Genomic DNA, 22261 nt, shown 5'->3' with positions numbered 1-22261 from the left:
CACATGTGGGGATGTCCCAAAGTGCAAAAAATATGGCAGTCTATCCACACCGAACCGCAGAATCTTGGTGGGATATTGTTTACTTTCACGCCATAATGGGCAATATTTAATATTTTAGACAGCTCTCAACACAAATTCCCAAAACATCTTAAAGCCATGTTGACATGTGCTTAAGCTACCAGAAAAAAAGCATTTTGCAACACTGGCTAAATCCATTGCCACCACCCAAATCTCTCATATACTCCAAAATAATGTATATATTTTTCGAATGGACTGGTTAGACACCCTGACAAAGAGAAATAGACTGGCAAGGTTTTAAGTACATGGTCATTGTTCATTCCATCACTGTCTCAAGACACCAGAGACAAACTAAGGAAACATTTTTGAAAACACCCAGTGGTAGCTTCTTCAGAAAATTAGCGGATATAATCCTATTCCTTGAGCTTGTTGATCATTAATCAAATGCAGAGTCGTATAAGGGGTTTATGTGTTGGGGGAGGGTTAAGGGAGGTGGGGGACATTTATGAGTATTATGACTGTCAAGCATCAAATAAGCTTGATCCCTTCAAACCTGTAAGACTTACTTTTTGGTAATGCTATTTAAACAAATATTGTGAGTTTTACACCTGTCAAATAGTTTGTTACTTAAAGACTTGTATGATTATCTTTTATTTAAATCATTAAGACGATCAGACTGATACCTAGCCCTGACCTATTCAAGCGCGCTTTGAAAACCCATCTCTTCAAAGAAGCCTATCACATCAACTACTCAGCAAGCTAACTTTGCCCTGTTCCCTCCTTCCAAATATTATTCTGAATCTGCACCCTACTATTCATCTGTCTCCACACCCTTCATGCACATGATAACTGCACTTGATACTTGTCTATTGCACTTAAACACACGGGCTGATGACCGGATCATGCAGCTTTATATGAAAATCCCTATTATAATTGCCAGACCTGAATTAACAAGCATTTCTCACCTACTGTGTCCCCCCATTTCCTTGTAGATTGTAAGCTTGCGAGCAGGGACCTCACTCCTAATGTCATTGTTTGAATTGTTTTAACTTGTATTGAATTTATTGTCTGTACATGTCCCCGCTTAATTGTAAAGTGCTGCGGAATATGTTGGCGCTATATAAATAAAAATTATTATTATTATTATTATTAAAACATGTTGGGGGGGAAAAAAAAAAACAGAGGTTCTTACACGTAAACCCCCGTGAAACTTCCCACTGGAGCCCTAAGGGAGGCAGAAACGCAGTGGACCTACCGGGGTCGTGGAGTTTCAGAGAAACAGGGACAACAGTTTTTGATCGACGCCCGGAGAGAACCGGATCCATCTCCATCCCAGGCTCCATGTCAGCAGTGAAGGACTCCTCTGAAGGACCTGGTCAAGATAGATATGAGATAGATAAATAGATAAGCTAGATAACAGATAAATATATCTATAGTTAGATAAATCTATAGATGGATAGATAGATCTATAGATAGATGGATAATCTATAGATAGATAACAAGCCTGATGTTTAATAATAAACATAATAAAATGGTACGTAAAGAGCTAAATAAAGACAAACACACAATCTGCGCAATATCTGATTTAAAAAAAAAAAAAAATAGTGCGGCCTCCCGTGCAATTTTCTCTGCCAAAGAGGGAAATCCAGCGAGTGGGGGCCGATGTTTACAGCCTTGGAAGCGGGTAATACCCATGGATATTGCCAGTCTATTAACCCCTTCGCACCAGAGCCTGTTTTTGCCTTCGTAACCGGGCCAATTTTTTCAATTCTGACCAGTGTGACTTTATGAGGTCATAACTCTAGAACGCTTCAATGGATCCTGCTGATTCTGACATTGTTTTCTCGTGACATATTGTACTTCATGATAGTGGTAAAAATTCTTAGATATGAACTGCACTTATTTGTTAAAAAAAAAAAAATCAAAATTTGGCGAAAATTTAGAAAACTTTGCAATTTTCAAACTTTTAATTTTTATGCCCTTAAATCAGAGAGTGGTATCGCACAAAATAGTTAATAAATAACATTTCCCACATGTCTACTTTACATCTGCACAATTTTGGAAACAAAATTGTTTTTTTTTTTTTTTTTTTTAGGAAGTTATAAGGGTTAAAAGTTGACCAGCAATTTCTCATTTTTACAACAAAATTTACAACCACATTTTTTTTTAGGGACCGCCTCACATTTGAAGTGAGTTTGGTGGGTCAATATGACAGAAAATACCCAAAACTGACACCATTCTAAAAACCACATTCAAGAAGTTTATTAACCCTTCAGGTGCTTCACATGAATGAATGGAATGTGGAAGGAAAAAATAAACATTTAACTTTTTTTCACAAACATTTAACTTCAGAACCATTTTTTTTTATTTTCGCAAGTGTAAAAAGAGAAAATGAACCACAAAATTTGTTGTGCAATTTCTCCCGAATACGCCGATACCCCGTATGTGGGGCTAAACCACTGTTTGAGCACACGGCAGAGCTCAGAAAGGAAAGAGTGCCGTTTGACTTTTTCAATGCAGAATTGGCTGGAATTGAGATTGGACGCCTTGTCGCATTTGGAGAGCCCCTGATGTACCTAAACAGTGGAAACCCCCACAAGTGACCCCATTTTCGAAACAAGACCACTTAAAGAACTTATCTAGATGTGTCGTGAGCACTTTGAACCCCAAAGTGCTTCACAGAAGTTTATTACGTAGAGCCATGAAAATAATCAATTTTTTCCACTAAAATGATCTTTTAGCCCCCAATTTTTATTTTCACAAGGGTAACAGGAGAAATTGGACCCTAAGATTTGTTGTCCAATTTGTCCTGAGTACGCTGGTACCCCATATGTGGGAGAAAACTACTGTTTGGGCACACGGTGGGGCTCGGAAGGGAAGTAGTGACGTTCTGAAATGCAGACTTTGATGGAATGGTCTGCGGGCGTCATGTTGCGTTTACAGAGCCCCTGATGTACCTAAACAGTGGAAACCCCCAATTCTAATTCCAACCCTAACCCCAACCCAAACCATAACCCTAACCACAAACCTAACACCAACACACCCATAACCCTAACCCCAGCCCTAACCTGCGTACCTGCTTTTTTCTTTACTTTTTTTTCTTTTTGTGACAAGATCGCTACCCTGCGATCTGACTCCTAGTAATGCCACTTCTCCTCTGATCTCACACTGACAGATGATCAGAGGAGAAGCAGCGTTACTGTGTGACAAGATCACTGCCTGGCACAGCTGTGCTAGGCAGCGATCAGCTGTGCCAGGCAGCGATCTAGTCACACAGTAACGCTACTTCACCTCTGATCATCTGTCACTGTGAAATCAGAGGAGAAGTCACGTTACAATGAGTGAGATCGCCGGGAAACAAGCAGCTTTCCCAGCGAGCTCTCTCATTGGCTGCTGTGACGCTGTCATCAGGACATGAACCAATCAGGTCTCGATGACGTCGGGGGTCCCAGCATGCATTGTGCACCGGGATCCCCGCGTTATAAAGTATGTGGGGGTCCCCGGGGGGGGACAAAACCGCCGACAGTAGATAAACGTCGGAGCTGCACAAAGCCCAGCAAGCGCCAACGTTTATCTACTGTGGGCAGTCGGGAAGCGGTTAATATCAGCCCACAGCTGTATATTTAGCCTTTACTGGCTATTAACCCACAAGGGTGGTTTGCACGTTCATGACCGGGTCCATTTTTACAATTCTGACCACTGTCCCTTTATGAGGTAATAACTCTGGAACGCTTCCATGGATCCCGGTGATTCTGACATTGTTTTCTCGTGACATATTGTACTTCATGTTAGTGGTAAAATTTCATTCATATAACTTGCGTTTATTTGTGAAAAAAAACGTAAATTTGGCGAAAATTTTGAAAATTTCACAATTTTCCAACTTTGAATTTTTATGCCCTTAAATCACAGAGATATGGCACACAAAAAACTTAATAACATTTCCCATATGTTTACTTTACATAAGCACAATTTTGGAACTAGAATTTTTTTTTGTTAAGAAGTTATTTTCCCTAGAATCCTCATCCCGGATCGGATGGTATGAGGGACTGGTTGGCGAAGTGTCCGGACTCCCTGCCGGAGAGCTAGCGCCTTTTCCTGAGGGAGAATTACCAACCCTCGGCAAGTGTCGAAGATCATTCCTAGGATGGAGATTCTCTGAGCTAGCACAAGGGATGACTTCTTTGCATTGCCAACCATCCTAAGCGGACAAGAGTATCGTGATGTTGACCTTTTCCTCGCATGCATGTATTGACGGGCCCTTGACCAAGAGGTCGTCCAGATAAGGCAAGACGACTATGCCTCGAGAATGCAGTGTGGCCATATATGAGGGTTGAGGGGAAGGGAGGAGGAGGGAAAAAAAAACATCTTTAAATCGCCCGTAGCGCGCCCTTATGGTCGGGGGTCACAATTACCCAGTCCTATGTCCCCACGTGTTCCGGCCGCGGCCTCTGCGCTCCACTGCCCAGCGTTCCTTTCCTCTGGGTAGGCCGGGACTTTCCTCTCCCGGTCGCGGCCTACCCTGCGATGAAGCCGGGGGCTCATTTTGTTCGGCGTGCGCCCTAGCCCGTGGGGCGGCGCCAGAAATGACGTCTCGCCGGGGGCGGGACTTCCACCCATGGCCTAGTCAGGGCTGAAGCCGCGGGCTAAATTCTGCATGCACGCCGCAGGGGGGCCTGGCGGCCTCTGCCTTTTCCCCCTGCGATCCCTGCCGCCGGAACCCAGAGTCCCTGCCTGGCGGAAGGAGGCAGGAGGGAGGAGAGGGAAGGAGGATTGCCTTACACTCCGTTAGATGCCTGAAGCTTCTCCGGAACGCTGCTGCAGGGCCCTCCCCAGCCCTCCATACCTGACTCCGGATCTAGGACACCAGGTAGAAGGGATGGGGTTAATTTCTGGACCGTGCAGGCACCCTAGCTCCGTCTGACCCCTTCAGGGGGTGAGGAGAGGGACCGTCCGCCGCCTTGCAGAACAGCCGTCTAGCGTTGGTGGAGCAGTGGGGGCCGCACAGACTAATCTTGTACCTCTGTGCAAGCCCATGGTTTCTATACCTAGGGGTGGACAGGGCTCAGTCTGGCATCATGTCCCACGTCGCGGGAGAGGATACGTGGAGGGACACTCGCACGTGCTCGCCCGTTGTTGGTTTGGGGAAATCGGACCCTTTCAATAGGATCCGTCGCCCCAGTCTTATCTTCATGGAAAAAAAAGAAGTCTGGAGAAACCCAGACACGTGTGCCTCCAAAGACACTAAGCAAAAAACTGAGTTCCACCCGCATTAGGGGCGAGGGTGTATACGACGGAGGCGGAGCTAACCTCTTTTTTTCACTTAGTGTCAGCCTCCAAGCAGCAGAAGCATACACCAACAGTATCTGTGTCCCCCAATGAGGCGAAGGAGAAAACTATTAAAACAGGAATTCTTGACTTCTGGGAGGCGGAGCCGAGGAATGGCCGCATTTTTAGCAGAGCTCCCCGCTGGCCTATTCTCATCCGTGGCCATATCTCCATTTGTGAGCTTAGAAACAGTGGGGGGAATACCTGGACAGGGGGGCTCATCTGTCGGGTCTGCCTCTCCAGGATCCTCGGGAGGCTCCGGTGCAGGAGATGCCGTGCAGCGTACCTGCCGCGTGCGAGTGATGAAGATGAAGACAGAGGGACGCTCTGGCACTTGCTCCCTTGCTCCTAGATTAGAAAACAGGGAAGCGGTCCCGAGACAATTAGCGACCACTCGCTGAGGGAAAAAACAAACAGTGAGGCCCTGAAGATCTGGACGTTATCACATCTAGAGCCCCAGGTGGGGAGTGCAGTAGCAATAGGGGGAGGGTTAACTACAACAGACGCCATCTCCCTGCCACTCATAGCCCTCAGCAGCATCTCTGCACTACAGGCTGTCTGTGAGCTGCATTGTTTTAAGTTGCTGACCAGAGATGACAGAAGCAATAAAGCACTCAATTCAAATTCAAATTCAAATAGGCTTTATTGGCAGGACCAAAATACAATTAGTGTTGCCAAAGCAAGAAAAGTGTGGCAGGGAGTTTATTAGGGTAGTGGGGATGGGGTGTTGGGGGCAAAATTTGGGGAGTGATTGTCCATTTGGAGGTCTTTAGTTCCTCTCATCTTATGACATGTGGTGACATATTGGGCGGCGACCTCCACCATTGATTCTTCTTCCCCCAGTAGGATGCAGAGTTTCCTCTCCTCGTCCATGGATGGGAAGTCTGGGGTATGGGTGGTAAGTTTCTGGAAGTGGGAGTCCCTCACTGCTGAGTATCTGTTGCAGTGCAGCAGGAAATGCACCTCATCTTCCAGAGCCCCCTGCTGGCACAGTCTGTTCTCTCGTGGCTTGTATGTCTGTCGGTGCCGCCCTGTTTCCACCTCTAGGTTGTGGGCGCTTAATCTGTATATACTCAAGGTCTGCCTGTCTTTGGGGTGGCGTAGCCTTTCCAGGTATGGAGCCAGTGTGTAGTCCCTCCGCACTCAAGGTCTATCTGATAGGGGATTAACCCCTGAGGCCCCTCTGCAGAGCGCAAATAAAATCAGCCTAAGAAGTCACAAGGGGATTACCTCAGAGACCAGACAATACAGGACCTAGAGGACAGTTGATATTGATTTTATTAACCCCTTGGCAGCGGTTTAACCTGGTGAAGTCCTCACTCATTGACACATTAATTTGTTTACAACTTAGAGGTTTATATTAGTCTTCTCTGATTTTCAAGGTTATTTAACCTCTATAAATAAAGGTTAATAGCAAGAGAATAATATTCTATACGCTCCATATAGCAGTTACATGTTACATAGCAGATTCTAATGCAGCATTTCTTAACTGAGACATCACCACCTTCTATTTTATCACCATTGTTGCTGGGTATGGATACATTTCTGGGCAAATAAACTAAAGGAGGCCATGCCTCTTCTCGAAAGCAACAAGGCTCAACCCTCAGCAGCATCTCTGCACTACAGGCTGTCTGTGAGCTGCATTGTTTTAAGTTGCTGACCAGAGATGACAGAAGCAATAAAGCACTCAAGGTCTATCTGATAGGGGATTAACCCCTGAGGCCCCTCTGCAGAGCTCAAATAAAATCAGCCTAAGAAGTCACAAGGGGATTACCTCAGAGACCAGACAATACAGGACCTAGAGGACAGTTGATATTGATTTTATTAACCCCTTGGCAGCTGTTTAACCTGGTGAAGTCCTCACTCAGTGACACATTAATTTGTTTACAACTTAGAGGTTTATATTAGTCTTATCTGAATTTCAAGGTTATTTAACCTCTATAAATAAAGGTAAACAGCAAGAGAATAATATTCTATACGCTCCATATAGGAGTTACATGCTACATAGCAGATTCTAATGTAACATTTCTTAACTGAGACATCACCGCCTTCTATCTTATCACAAATGTTGCTGGGTATGATTAAATTTGTGGGCAAACAAACTAAAGGAGGCCATGCCTCTTCTCGAAAGCAACAAGGCTCAACCTCGCCTTAATCTACCTCTAATACCGGTAGCGAGACTTCTCATTCAATAGCGAATGCCATCATGGAACGCCTTATGCCCGATAGATTCTAGATATGCCACTCTTCAAACCTCAATAGACTCTACAATATCACAAGTTAAAAGTCAGGACACTCGCCTGGATGAGGCCGAACAACGTATCTCTGATTTGGAGGATGTTACTAGGGAAATGGCAGAACGTCTAGAGGGAAAAGAGAAGGTCGTCACAGAGCTTCAATCCAAAGTAGATAATTTAGAAAACCGATCTAGACGCAAAAACTTCAAACTGATATGACTTCCGGAGTCCATACAGCCCTCTGAATTGCGAAAATTAATATCTGAGTAGCTGCCGGAAGCCTTAGATATTCACCTAACATCGGGTTCAATGGTGGTTGAGAGAGCACATGGAATAGGCCCGCAGAGGGGAAGAGACAATGACAGATCCAGACCAGTGATATTCAAGGTCCTTGATTTTCAAGACAAAATTCGTCTTCTCACTGCTTACAGGAGGAAAGCGCACCTATCCTACGAGGGGCACAAAGTTCTGATGTTTCAGGACTATTCGGCCATGATAATGACCAGACGCAGGGGCTTCAACCCGGTGTGTAATTTGCTGGCTGACAAAAACATCAGGTTCGGCATACAATATCCTGCGAAACTGCGCTTTAAACTATCTGGGAAAAGCTGGGCTTTTGATGACCCGGTGAAGGCTCTGGAAGTTGTCCGGGAAACTTCCCAAACACCAAGAGCAAGATCCAGAGTGACTTACTCAGTGACAATACCATGAATCACAAAAGGTGATGTCAACTGACATCTGTTTGTTATGTTGTTGTTTTTTGCTGTATTTCTACTTCTGCGTCTAACGTTAGGATGCAGGTTTAAGGGAATTGTTGAATATGGCACACAGTTACAAATTTTGTGGGAGGGGGAGGTTTTTTGGGGAGAGGGTCCCTGCATTCGATTTCAGGTAATCAACAATCCAGGGATTCTAGTGCCTACTCGCTGGGATGGGCAGAGATTCCATCATTATCTAACGGGTACATCTAATAATAATAATAATAATCATCTTTATTTTTATATAGCGCTAACATATTGCGCAGCGCTTTACAGTTTGCACACATTTTCATCACTGTCCCAGATGGGGGCTCACAATCTAAATTCCCTATCAGTATGTCTTTGGAATCTATCAGTATCAGTATCTAATCATATTTCCCGCACAGGAGTGGGTTAATGGTAAATACCAATAGGCAAAAAATGTCCGCTGTGACATCTCTCCTTTGGTGTTCCTGGAAAGTCAATGGCCTAAATTCCCCCGACCAAAAGGAAAAAAAATTTGAATTATCTGCATCGAAAAAATTTTCATATTGTACTTTTGCAGGAGACACACTGGGTAAAGGGCAACCATCCGTTGTTTTCCAGCAAAAACATTTATGTTATGTGCAGAAGCTTCTTTTACTATAAAACAGAGGGGTGTCGCTATTATGATAAACAGGAATATTGGCCATGAGATAGTGGATGTGTTAGAAGATCCTTCAGGGAGGTTTGTCTGCGTTAAGCTGGTTATAGAGGGGACGACGTACAGTGTAATTAATATTTATGCGGCAAATTCGTCGGATCTGCTCTTTTGGGCTAATGTTCTAAAACAAATCGTGGGTTGGGACACCTCCCATATGATTGTGGGTGGCGATTTTAATGAGGTGCATGACATCGAGATGGATAGATCTAATTCTCAATCTTCTCATATACCTACGCAAGGGAGACTAATACCATCTTTTTTAGATCATCTGGGATTGCTGGATGTTTGGAGAATGCAAAACCCTGTTGAGAGAGATTTCTCTCACTATTCACATGTTCACAACTCCCATGCTAGGAATTGATTACTGGTTATTGGGCCCCTCACTTATGCCAAGAATTACACATACCAAAATTCTGGATGTGAATATCTCAAATCATACACTGATGACGTTCAGCCTAAAACTAACTAACCCAGTCTATTTTCATAGGAAATGGAGGTTTCCATCATACTTAATTCACTCAGATGATTTCAAAAAATTCATACGATTCTCATGTGATACGTACAAATCTGATAACCAAACACACTGTGAAACACCAATTCTTTTCTGGGATACCTCTAAAGAAGTGTTGAGAGGGCAAATAATTGCGTATATATGTCATAAAAATAACAGTTGCAGGAGTGGTCTCTGGCAGCGCAGAGGGCTTTAACTTTAGCATAGAAAAATTTAAACTTAATTCATCCCTCACAAAAAAACATATCGAGGCAAATGAATTAGCGGATGCACTAGCTCATGAATGGGCAACTTATAGTATTAATCTCCAAAAGCAAACATTTTTAAATGGGGCAATAAACCTGGCAAATTACTTGCGTCTCTTAAGAAACCATACAGAAAGGCCACAAGGATTCACAAAATTCAGACCAAAGAGGGCAGAGTGATGACAGAGAATGAGGAGATTGTAGAGGAATTTAGATCATTTTTTGGCTCCCTGTACAAAGTGGAGAAGAGGGGGACGATATTCTAAACTTTATGCAGAGGTGGCACCTTTACTAACAGAGGAACATAAGGAAATCCTTAACGCTCCTATTTCCCCTTCAGAAGTCATCCAAACTATCAGCTTCTTGAAGCTCTCTAAATCTCCTCGCCCTGATGGGTACTACAATGAATTTCGCAAAATATTGGGAGGAAGTATAGGGACATATCTTTGTGAAGTCATTAATCAGTTGGTTCGATCGGGGCAGCTCCGGGACCGTTTCAATGAAGCAGACATAATAGTGCTCCCCAAACCGGACAAAGATCCTTTACTAGTTTAAGGATATAGACGAATCTCGCATTTAAACTCCGACTTTAAAATTTTCACTAAAATACTAGCAAATAGAGTGCAAAAAATAATCCCCAGCCTGATATTGCCTCAACAAATAGGGTTTGTCCATGGTAAATCCATAACATACAACATACGGACAGCTTTGGGAGCTATCTCTTACGGAAAACCTCATGGCTGTTTAGGGTCTATTGTGGTCAGCCTGGACGCTGACAAAGCGTTTGACAGGGTTGCATGGGATTATCTCCTCGATATCCTGGAGTTTAGAAACTCTGGTTCATGGTTCTGTGAGGGGATAAAGGGGTTATATAAAAGCCCATTGTCCAGGCTGGCCATAAATGGTATACTCTCTTCCACATTTGAAATCCAGAGAGGAACGCGTCAGGGCTGCCCCTTATCGCCCTTACTTTTTAACCTCGCTTTAGATCCTTTACTTAGAACTCTACAAAATTCTTCAATATACAGGGGCATAGAGGTAGGTTCCACCTCACTTAAAATTGCGGCATTTGCCGACGATATACTCCTATTCATCTCCAATCCCAATGCGGCAATACCTGTTATCATAGAGGCTCTAAATCACTTTGGCAAATGCTCAGGCTTTAAAATAAATTATGATAATTCAGAGGCCCTGGCTCTGTTTGAGCAAGGGAAATTAAATAACTCGACACTTTCCAATGAAGCACATCTATCAAATATTTGGGTGTCCATCTCCCGGAAGATTTGGCGTCCTTATACCACATTAATATTAAACCCCTAATTATGTCCACATTTAATCTTCTAAACTCTTGGAAACACTGTCTTTTTCCGGACGATGTCATTTAATTAAGATAATATTTCCAAAACTATAGTATATTTTCCAAACACTACCTATTTTGTTGTCACGAGCGGATGTTAAAACTCTAAACACTGCTTTTAGGAATTTTATTTGGAGAGACAAAAAGCGTAAACGTATAGGTCTAATCAAGCTACAAGCCCCAAAGGAGGAGGGTGGCATCAATTTCCCAGACATTGGTAAGTACAATCTAGCAGCAAATCTCAGATACACCAATGATTGGTTAAGAGGTAGCTCACATTTCGCAAATGTACTTTTAGACCAGCAATTAAGCCCTCATGTCTCCTTACCAGCATTAATACATATGGTCAACGATGACCTTATTGCAGACATAACAAACCACCCCACCTTATGGCAAACTATACAGACGTGGAGGAAATGCAGGAGACTATGTCATTTGAGAAGCGATGTCTCTCGTTTTGTGACCTTTCTGGGTAACCCAGGCTTTATGGGAGGTAAACCACTCTTATCTTACATTGAGTTGGCTGGGCAGGGTTGCATCTTGGCAGCTGACCTATAGATGATAGATTCTCCACGCTTGCATTTGACATAGCATCACAACGTTTCCCAACACTTCTAAACAAGCCCTTCCTTTTTCTTCAAGCGAGGAGCTTAACTTTGAAAAGTATAGCAACTAAGGGTGGAGATAGAGGGAGGAACGTTTTGAATGGATTCCTTAGAACCGTCAGGTTGCAGATAGCCTCGACAAGCAGTATCTACACTTTGTTGCATAAGCAATGGTCATGGGAGGGCAAAAAGACAGGGCCAGCACGATGGGTTAATGATATACAGAACATCACAGTTGGGGAAATCTTAGATGCCACTTTGATGCAACCGAAGGTGATCCCCTCCAGCAGTTATGCAGACATGTCTTTATTACTCCTTCATAGAGCTTATATTACTCCACACATTAAGTCTAGGATGTCTCCAGTGGGCACATTCACATGCTCCAAATGTAGGACAGGAAACAGACATATTTCATCACATGTGGGGATGTCCCAAAGTGCAAAAAATATGGCAGTCTATCCACACCGAACCGCAGAATCTTGGTGGGATATTGTTTACTTTCACGCCATAATGGGCAATATTTAATATTTTAGACAGCTCTCAACACAAATTCCCAAAACATCTTAAAGCCATGTTGACAACATGTGCTTCAGCTACCAGAAAAAAGGCATTTTGCAACACTGGCTAAATCCATTGCCACCACCCAAATCTCTCATATACTCCAAAATAATGTATATTTTTCGAATGGACTGGTTAGACACCCTGACAAATGAAGAGTAATAGACTGGCAAATCATTAAAACATGTTGGGGGGAAAAAAAACAGGGGTTCTTGCACGTAAACCCCCGTGAAACTTCCCACTGGAGCCCTAAGGGAGGCAGAAACGCAGTGGACCTACCGGGGTCGTGGAGTTTCAGAGAAACAGAGACCGCAGTTTTTGATGGACGCCTGGAGAGAACTGGATCCATCTCCATCCCAGGCTCCATGTCAGCAGTGAAGAAGGACTCCTCTGAAGGACCTGGTCAAGATAGATATGAGATAGATAAATAGATAAGCTAGATAACAGATAAATATATCTATAGTTAGATAAATCTATAGATGGATAGATAGATCTATAGATAGATGGATAATCTATAGATAACAAGCCTGATGTTTAGTAATAAACATAATAAAATGGTACATAAAGAGCTAAATAAAGACAAACACACAATCTGCGCAATATCTGATTTAAGAGAAAAAAAAAAATAATAATAATAATAATAGTGTGGGCTCCCGTGCAATTTTCTCTGCCAAAGAGGGAAATCCAGCGAGTGGGGGCCGATGTTTATAGCCTTGGAAGCGGGTAATACCCATGGATATTGCCAGTCTATTAACCCCTTCGCACCAAAGCCTGTTTTTCCCTTCGTGACCGGGCCAATTTTTTCAACTCTGACCAGTGTCACTTTATGAGGTCATAACTCTAGAACGCTTCAACGGATCCTGCTGATTCTGACATTGTTTTCTCGTGACATATTGTACTTCATGATAGTGGTAAAATTTCTTAGATATGAACTGCGCTTATTTGTTTAAAAAAAAAAAAAAATTGGTGAAAATTTTGCAATTTTCAAAATTTTAATTTTGATGCCCTTAAATCAGAGAGTGATATCGCACAAAATAGTTAATAAATAACATTTCCCACATGTCTACTTTACATCTGCACTATTTTGGAAACAATTTTTTTTTTTTTAGGAAGTTATAAGGGTTAAAAGTTGACCACCGATTTCTCATTTTTACAACAAAATTTACACCACCATTTTCTTTTAGGGACCGCCTCACATTTGAAGTGAGTTTGTGGGGTCAATATGACAGAAAATACCCAAAAGTGACACCATTCTAAAAACTGCACCTCTCAATGTACTCAAAATCACATTCAAGTAGTTTATTAACCCTTCAGGTGCTTCACATGAATGAATGGAATGTGGAAGGAAAAAATAAACATTTAACTTTTTTTCACAAACATTTCACTTCAGAACCATTTTTTTTTTATTTTCGCAAGTGTAAAAAGAGAAAATGAACCACAAAATTTTTTGTGTAACCTCTCCCAAATACGCCGATACCCCGTATGTGTAGCTAAAACACTGTTTGACCACACGGCAGAGCTCAGAAAGGAAGGGGTGCCGTTTGACTTTTTCAATGCAGAATTGGCTGGAATTGAGATCGGACGCCATGTCGCATTTGGAGAGCCCCTGATGTACCTAAACAGTGGAAACCCCCCACAAGTGACCCCATTTTCGAAACTAGACCCCTTAAAAACTTATCTAGATGTGTCGTGAGCACTTTGAACCCCCAAGTGTTTCACAGAAGTTTATAATGTAGAGGTATGAAAATAAAAAAAAATTTTCCCACAAAATGAAAAAAAGTTGTTGTCCAATTTGTCCTGAGTACACTGGTACCCCATATGTGGAAGAAAACTACTGTTTGGGCACACGGTGGGGCTCGGAAGGTAAGTAGTGACGTTCTGGAATGCAGACTTTGATGGAATGGTCTGCGGGTGTCATGTCGTATTTGCAGAACCCCTGATGTACCTAAACAGTGGAAACCCCCAATTCTAATTCCAATCCTAACCCCAACACACCCCTAACCCTAGTCCCAACCCAAGCCATAACCCTAACCACAAACCTAACACCAACACACCCATAACCCTAATCCAAGCCCTAGCCCTAATCCTAACCTGCGTACCTGCTTTTTTTTTTTTTAACTTTTTTTTTCTTTTTGTGACAAGATCGCTGCCCTGCGAACTGTTATGAATGAGTCACCGAGGAGGAAAAAACAAAAAGCAAGCTAAGCCCAGAAAAACGGAGAGGTTGGTAACTAGCGGATTGCAGACCCCTGATCCTATCCACACAACTAGCAGTAGTCGTGGAGCGTGCCTACGGTGGTCCTATACGCCTCGTCACGGCCGGAGAACTAAATAAGCCTAAAGAAAGAAAGGGAAAATCTAAACTGCCCCAGAGCAGACCCCAAAGCAATAGACAGCCCCCAACATGTATTGTCGGTGAAACAAGATGAAAACACAAACACAGATAGAAAGATAGGCTGAGCAAACAATGGGGCCCTCACTAACTAGAAAGGACAGGAAAGAAAAGCTGCTGTCTGCAATCACGCAAAAAACCCTGCCAAAAAATGTCCAACACGTCTGATAGAAAAAGGTCCTGAAGTCTCTAGACTTCAATTCCCTCTATCAGCACTCAGGTATATTCTGAAGACAGAGCAAAAGAGATCAACTGATCAGAGACAAAAAAGGGATTCAGCCCAGTCCCAGCCAGGGCTGGCTGAACACAAAAACTAAGTAAACTAGACAAAAACTCATATGAACAATAGCAGAGAAAACTTAGCTTTAAGAAGGCAGAAACCAAACTGGAAACCAGAAGCCACAGTCAGGAGAAATGACCAGCAAGAAACTAGGGAGTCGGCTGCCTTCAATCCAATCAGGAACTCCTGATGTCCAATCGCAGTCCTCTTCCTCAGGTGGCCGGTCTCTGCCATTTAGATCAGCTTCATTACCTCCCTTCACCAACAAAGGGAGTCCAGATAGAGAACTCACTACTCCTCTGTCAGCACAGCCAGCTTCATAACCCTCACCAGAAGCCAGAGGCAAACCCGAAAATAAGCTCACAACAGTACCCCCCTTTGAGGAGGGGTCACCGAACCCTCATCCACGCCACCGGGCCGATCATGATGGGCCCGATGAAAAGCATGAACCAATCTATCGGCATGAATATCATAGGCAGAGACCCAAGAATTGTCCTCCTGGCCATAACCCTTCCACTTGACCAAATACTGGAGTCTCCGTCTAGCCAGACGAGAATCTAGTATTTTCTCTACCTCATATTCCACATTACTTTCAACTAATACAGGGTCAGGAGGTGCCGCCATAGGAACTACTGGCTCAACATATCTCTTCAACAGCGACTTATGAAACACGTTATGGATTTTAAACATAACAGGAAGAGCCAATCGAACAGAAACCGGATTAAGAATCCCCAAAATCTTGTAAGGTCCAATAAATCCTGGCTTGAAATTTGGAGAAACCACCTTCATAGAGATATTCTTTGATGACAACCAAACCATATCACCCACTTTAAACCGGGGACCAATGGTCCTATGCCGGTTAGAAAACCGCTGGGCCTTTTCCTGGGAGAGAGACAACTTATCCACTACTTGGTCCCAAATCTGCTGCATTCTCTCTACCACAGTGTCAACACCTGGGCAGGCTGAAGCTTTCACTTGCCCTGAAGAAAATCGAGGATGAAACCCAAAGTTACAGAAAAAGGGCGACATCAAGGTGGCAGAACTAGCTCTATTATTAAAAGCGAATTCGGCCAAGGGCAAAAATGAAACCCAATCATCCTGATCAGCAGATATAAAACATCTCAAATATGACTCCAAAGTCTGATTTGTTCTCTCCGTCTGCCCATTGGTCTGAGGGTGAAACGCAGTGGAGAAGGACAACTGAATTACCAGCTTGGAACAAAAGGCTTTCCAGAATCTGGAAACAAACTGCACTCCTCTGTCCGATACAATGTTCTCAGGAATCCCATGCAACCGAACCACCTGTTGTAAAAACAAAGGTACCAACTCTGAGGAAGATGGCAAATTTGGGAGTGGTACAAGATGGACCATCTTAGAGAATCTATCACAAATCATCCCATATAACAGTCATTCCTGAGAGACCGGAAGATCAGAAATAAAATCCATTGAAATATGGGTCCATGGCCTCTTAGGCACCGGCAAGGGCATCAACAACCCACTAGAGCGAGAACAGGGTTTAGACCGGGAACAAGTCCTACAGGACTGCACAAAATTCCTGACATCACGAGATAAGGCAGGCCATCGAAAAGACCGACTCACCAAATCTCTGTTACCAAAATACCTGGATGACCAGCCAATGCGGAGCAATGAACTTCAGACATCACTCTTCCTCCACTGGTCAGGAACATACAATTTTCCCATAGGACAATGCTCAGGTTTGTCCTCCTGGAATTCTTCCAGAGCACGTCTCAAATCGGGCAAGATGGCAGAAAAAACTACCCCCTCACCTAGGATGGTAGAAGCCTACTACCATCGCAATAGGAGAATCAGCAAAGAAACTCCTAGAAAGGGCGTCTGCCTTAACATTCTTAGTACTTGGAAGAAAGGAGACCACAAAATCAAAACGCGTAAAAAACAAGGCCCACCTAGCCTGTCTAGGATTCAAGCGTTTGGCCGACTCAAGGTACATCAAATTCTTGTGGCCAGTGAGGACCACAACTTGATGTCTAGCTCCCTCCAACCAATGTCTCCACTCCTCAAATGCCCATTTCATGGCTAACAATTCCCGATTCCCCACATCATAGCTGCGTTCAGATGGGGAGAACTTTCGGGAAAAGGCGGCACAGGGATTCATTTTAGACGTCACCGGATCTTTTGGCGACAAAACAGCTCCTGTACCAATCTCTGAAGCGTCTACCTCCACCTGAAAAGGAAGTGAAACATCAGGTTGCCGCAAAACCGGAGCAGAAGTGAACCTCCGCTTCAGCTCCTGAAAGGCCGAAACAGCCTCTGAAGACCAATTCAGCACATCAGCACCCTTCTTAGTTAAATCAGTCAGTGGCTTAGCAATACCAGAAAAATTAGCTATAAATTTACGATAAAACTTAGCAAAACCCAAAAACTTCTGGAGAGCCTTCAAAGAAGTGGGTTGAACCCAATCATAAATGGCCTGTACCCTGACCGGGTCCATTTCAATAGTTGACGGAGATAAAATAAATCCCAAAAATGAAATCCTCTGTACACCAAAAAGGCACTTCGATCCCTTAACATACAAGGAATTCTCCCTCAAAATTCGGAACACAGTCCGAACATGTTCCACATGAGAATCCCAACCCCTGGAAAGGATCAAAATATCATCCAGATAGATAATCAAAAACTTATCCACAAAGTCCCAGAAAATACCATTCATGAAGGATTGGAAGACAGAAGGGGCATTAGTGAGCCCAAAAGGCATCACCAGGTACTCAAAATGTCCCTCCGGAGTATTAAACGCCGTCTTCCATTCATCCCCATGCTTGATGCGAATAAGATTATACGCCCCCCTGAGGTCAAGCTTAGTAAACCAGCAAGCACCTTTAGCTCTGGAGACTAGATCAGAAATCAGGGGTAACGGATACTGATATTTAACCGTAATTTTGTTGAGGGAACGGTAGTCAATACAAGGCCTTAATGAACCATCTTTCTTGGCCACGAAAATAAAAACAGCACCTAAGGGCGAAGAGGATGGTCCAATATGACCCTTCTCCAACGACTCCTTAATATAAGATCGCATAGCCTCGTGTTCGGGTACAGATAAATTGAGAAGTCGACCCTTGGGAAATTTACACCCAGATCTCAACTCAATTGCACAGTCATAACTCCTATGAGGAGGCAAAGACGCAGACTTGCTCTCACTAAATACATCATAAAAATCAGCCAAATAATCAGGATCATTATGCGACTGGGGAGAGGTGGAGAAAACAGGAGTGTCGCCAAGAGCACACCTACAACCCCAACTCACCACAGACACAGATTTCCAATCCAAAACCGGAATATGGATTTGCGACCAGGAAAAACCCAGAAGAATGGTATCATGTAAATAATGCAACACCAAAAATCTGCAATTTTCTTGGTGGTCTGGGGTGACCCGCATTATAACCTGGGTCCAAAACTGAGGTTTATTCTTCGCCAAAGGAGTAGCATCAATACCCCTCAAAGGGATAGGCGTCCGCAGAGGTGTCATAGGAAAACCACAACGTTTAGCAAAATCCAAGTCCATCAGATTCAAGGCCGCTCCTGAATCCACAAAAGCCTTCGAGGAAAATGTAGATAAGTAGCAGATCAGAGTAATTGCCAAAAGAAACTTAGGTTGTACACAATCCACAGCAAATGTGTGTGCAAAACGTTTCTCTCGTTTAGGGCAGACAGAAATAACATGAGAGGCATCTCCACAGAAAAAACACAGCTTATTACGCCTTCTAAACTCCTGACGTTGCGCCCTAGACAAAACTATCACATTGCATAGGTTCAGACATTTGTTCAAAAGGTGGCAGCGCCTACCGTGTAGTCTTGCGTTCACGTAAAAACGCCGATCAACTTGAATGGCTAATGACATAGAATCGTCAAGACCAGAGGGAACAGAAAATCCCACCATAGTATCTTTTAAAGTTTCAGACAAACCTTTCCGAAAGAGAGCTGCCAATGCACTATCATTCCATGCAGTAAGGACCGCCCACTTTCGGAATTTCTGACAGCATAACTCTGCAGGATCCTGACCCTGGTTCAATGCCAACAGGGCTCTCTCAGCTTGATCAATAGCATTAGGTTCATCATATAACAACACAAAGGCTTGAAAAAAATGCATCCACATTAGTCAAAACAGGATCTTCAGGTGTCAAAGAAAACGCCCAATCCTGGGGATCGCCGCGCAGCAAGGAGATGACAATTTTAACCTGCTGCGCAGAGCTCCCCGATGAGTTAGGGTTCAAGGCAAGGAATAATTTACAATTATTTTTAAAATTCAAAAACTTAGACCGATCCCCAAAAACACATCAGGAGTAGGGATTTTTGGTTCAACAGCATGTGAATGAGTGAAATAGGCGGAAATTCCCCGCCACACGATCAGAAAATTGCTTAATCTCCATCAAGGAGAAAAAGAAAAAAAAAAAAAAAAGAATCCTCCTACAGCCCCACAGAAAAAGAGGAGAAAATATACACATAAAAAAAAAAAAAAAAAAATTGACACTTTTTTTTTTTTTTTACACAATTCTCTCCTGCTTTTGAGTACCCTAGAATCTGCAGTATGGCTGGTGATTCTGTTATGAATGAGTCACCAAGGAGAAAAAAAACAAAAAGCAAGCTAAGCCCAGAAAACCGGAGAGGTTGGTAACTAGCGGATTGCAGACCCCTGATCCTATCCACACAACTAGCAGTAGCCGTGGAGCGTGCCTACGGTGGTCCTATACGCCTCGTCATGGCCGGAGAACTAAATAAGCCTAAAGAAAGAAAGGGAAAATCTAAACTGCCCCAGAGCAGACCCCAAAGCAATAGACAGCCCCCAACATGTATTGTCGGTGAAACAAGATGAAAACACAAACACAGATAGAAAGATAGGCTGAGTAAACGATGGGGCCCTCACTAACTAGAAAGGACAGGAAAGAAAAGCTGCTGTCTGCAATCACGCAAAAAACCCTGCCAAAAAATGTCCAACACGTCTGATAGAAAAAGGACCTGAAGTCGGTAGACTTCTATTCCCTATATCAGCACTCAGGTATATTCTGATGACAGAGCAAAAGAGATCAACTGATCAGAGACAAAATGGGGATTCAGCCCAGTCCGAGCCAGGGCTGGCTGAACACAAAAACTAAGTAAACCAGACAAAAACTCATATGAACAATAGCAGAGCAAAACTTAGCTTTAGAAGACAGGAACTGAACTGGAGGCCAGACCTCAGAGCAGGAGAAAATCACCAGCAACCCTACAGGGCGTCGGCTGCCTTATATCCACTCAGATTCCTGATGTCCAATCGCAATCCACCTGTTCAGGTGGCAGGTCTCTCCCATCCAAATCAGCTTCACCACCTGCTTTCACCAGCAGAGGGAGTTCATCGGAAACCAAAGGTGAACCAGAAAATGAGCTCACAACAGGAAGGAGTGCCGTTTGACTTTTTCAATGCAAAATTGGCTGGAATTCAAATCGGATGCCATGTCACTTTTGGAGAGCCCCTGATGTGCCAAAACAGTGGAAACCCCCCACAAATGACTCCATTTTGGAAACTAGACCCCCCCCCAAGGAACTTATCTAGAGGTGTGGTGAGAACTTTGAACCCCCCAAGGGCTCACAGAAGTTTATAAACGTACAGCCGTATGATTAAAAAAATCATTTTTTCCACAAAAATGATCTTTTCACCCCCAATTTTTATTTTTCCAACGGTAACATGACTCCAAACGTTATGGTGCAATTTGTCCCGAGTACGTAGATTCCCCATATGTGGGGGTAAACCACTATTTGGGCGCATGGCAGAGCTCGGAAGGGAAGCAGCGCCATTTGACTTCTATGGCTGGAATTGAGATCGGACGCCATGTCGCGTTTGGAAAGCCCCTGATGTGCCAAAACAGTGGAAACCCCCCACAATTGACACCATTTTGGAAACTAGACCCCCCCCAAGGAACTTATCTAGATGGGTGCCTGAGCTTCACAGAAGTTTATAAAGCCCAGGCGTGAAAATAAAAATCACATTTTTTCCCACAAACATGATCTTTTAGTCTCCAATTTTTTTTTATTTAGCCAAGGGTAACAGGAGAAACTGGACAACAAAAGTTGTTTTGCAATTTGTCCTGAGTAGGCTCATACCCCATATGTGGGGGTAAACCACTCTTTGGGCGCATGGCAGAGCTTGGAAGGGAAGGAGCGCCGTTTGACTTTTTCAACGCAGAATTGGCTGGAATTGAGATCTGACGCCATGTTGCGTTTGGAGAGCACCTTATGTGCCTAAACAGTGGAAACCCCCGAATTCTAACTCCAACCCTAACCCCAACACTCCCCTATCCCTAATCTCAGCCCTAACCCTAGCCCTAACCCTAACGGGAAAATGGACATAGATACTTTTTTTTTAAATTTTAATATTGATTCCTAACTAAGGGGGTGATAAAGGGGGGTTTGATTTACTATTTATGGTGTGTTTTTATATTGGGCAGCAGTCATACGTTAGACTCTTTATTGTAAAAATAGTTTCTGCATCACCACATTTTTCCATATTTTAATCCACCGAGTCATGTGGTGTCTTATTTTTTGCGGGATGAGTTGACGTTTTTATTGGAACCATTTTTGGTCACGTGACATTTTTTGATCGCTTTTTATTCCCATTTTTGGGATACAGAATGAACAAAAACCAGCATTTCATGAATTTCTTTTCTTTTTGGGGGTGCGTTTACATCGCGTGTGGTTTTATTCTTCGGTTCAGTACGATTACAGCAATACCTCATTTATGTCTTATGTTTGACGTTTTTATGCAATGGAAACAATTTTATATAAAAAATTATTATTTTTGCATCGCTTTATTCTGTGAGCTAGAACTTTATTTTTTCACTGATGATGCTGTATGGCAGCACGTTTTTTGCGGGACAAGATGACGTTTTCAGTGGTACCATGTTTATTCATATCCGTCTTTTTGATCGCGCGTTATTGCACTTTTTGTTCGGCGGTATGATAATAAAGCATTGTTTTTTCCTTTTTTATTTTTTAAGGGGTTCGCTAAAGGGGTTAACTAATGGGACACTTTTATAGGGTGGGTCGTTACAGACGCGGCGATACTTAATGTGTACTTTTTTTATTTACAAAAAATGAATTTACTAGGGAATTTTTTTTATTTAGCGATTTTTTATAAATTATTTTTACGTTTTTTTTTTTTTTTTTTTTTTACTTTATTACAATGTCCCAGGGGGACATTACTGTCATGTGTCAGATCGCTGATTTGACACATCACACAGCGTTGTGACAGATCAGCAATCTGACACAGGCACTGCAGCAGGCTTC

General features: G+C 43.2%; 1 protein-coding gene across 1 annotated transcript in view; it reads right to left on the bottom strand.

Annotated features, from left to right (window-relative positions):
- Positions 1-546: 546 nt before the first annotated feature.
- LOC141082588 (uncharacterized) overlaps positions 547-22261 on the bottom strand; it is a 321439-nt gene continuing 299724 nt past the window's right edge. Inside the window, exons 5-7 of the mRNA XM_073566570.1 lie at positions 12576-12695; positions 1274-1390; positions 547-596 (exon numbers count right to left, since the gene is read on the bottom strand). Coding sequence (XP_073422671.1) covers positions 547-596; positions 1274-1390; positions 12576-12695 — 287 coding nt within the window. The remainder of the gene's footprint in view (positions 597-1273; positions 1391-12575; positions 12696-22261) is intronic.

The sequence above is a fragment of the Dendrobates tinctorius genome, unplaced genomic scaffold (assembly GCF_039654945.1).
Source record: "Dendrobates tinctorius isolate UK_male_01 unplaced genomic scaffold, ASM3965494v1 ptg000018l, whole genome shotgun sequence".
Lineage (NCBI taxonomy): Eukaryota > Metazoa > Chordata > Amphibia > Anura > Dendrobatidae > Dendrobates > Dendrobates tinctorius.
Note: the sequence above shows the minus strand (reverse complement) of the source record. Positions and strands in the feature narration are given on the sequence as shown.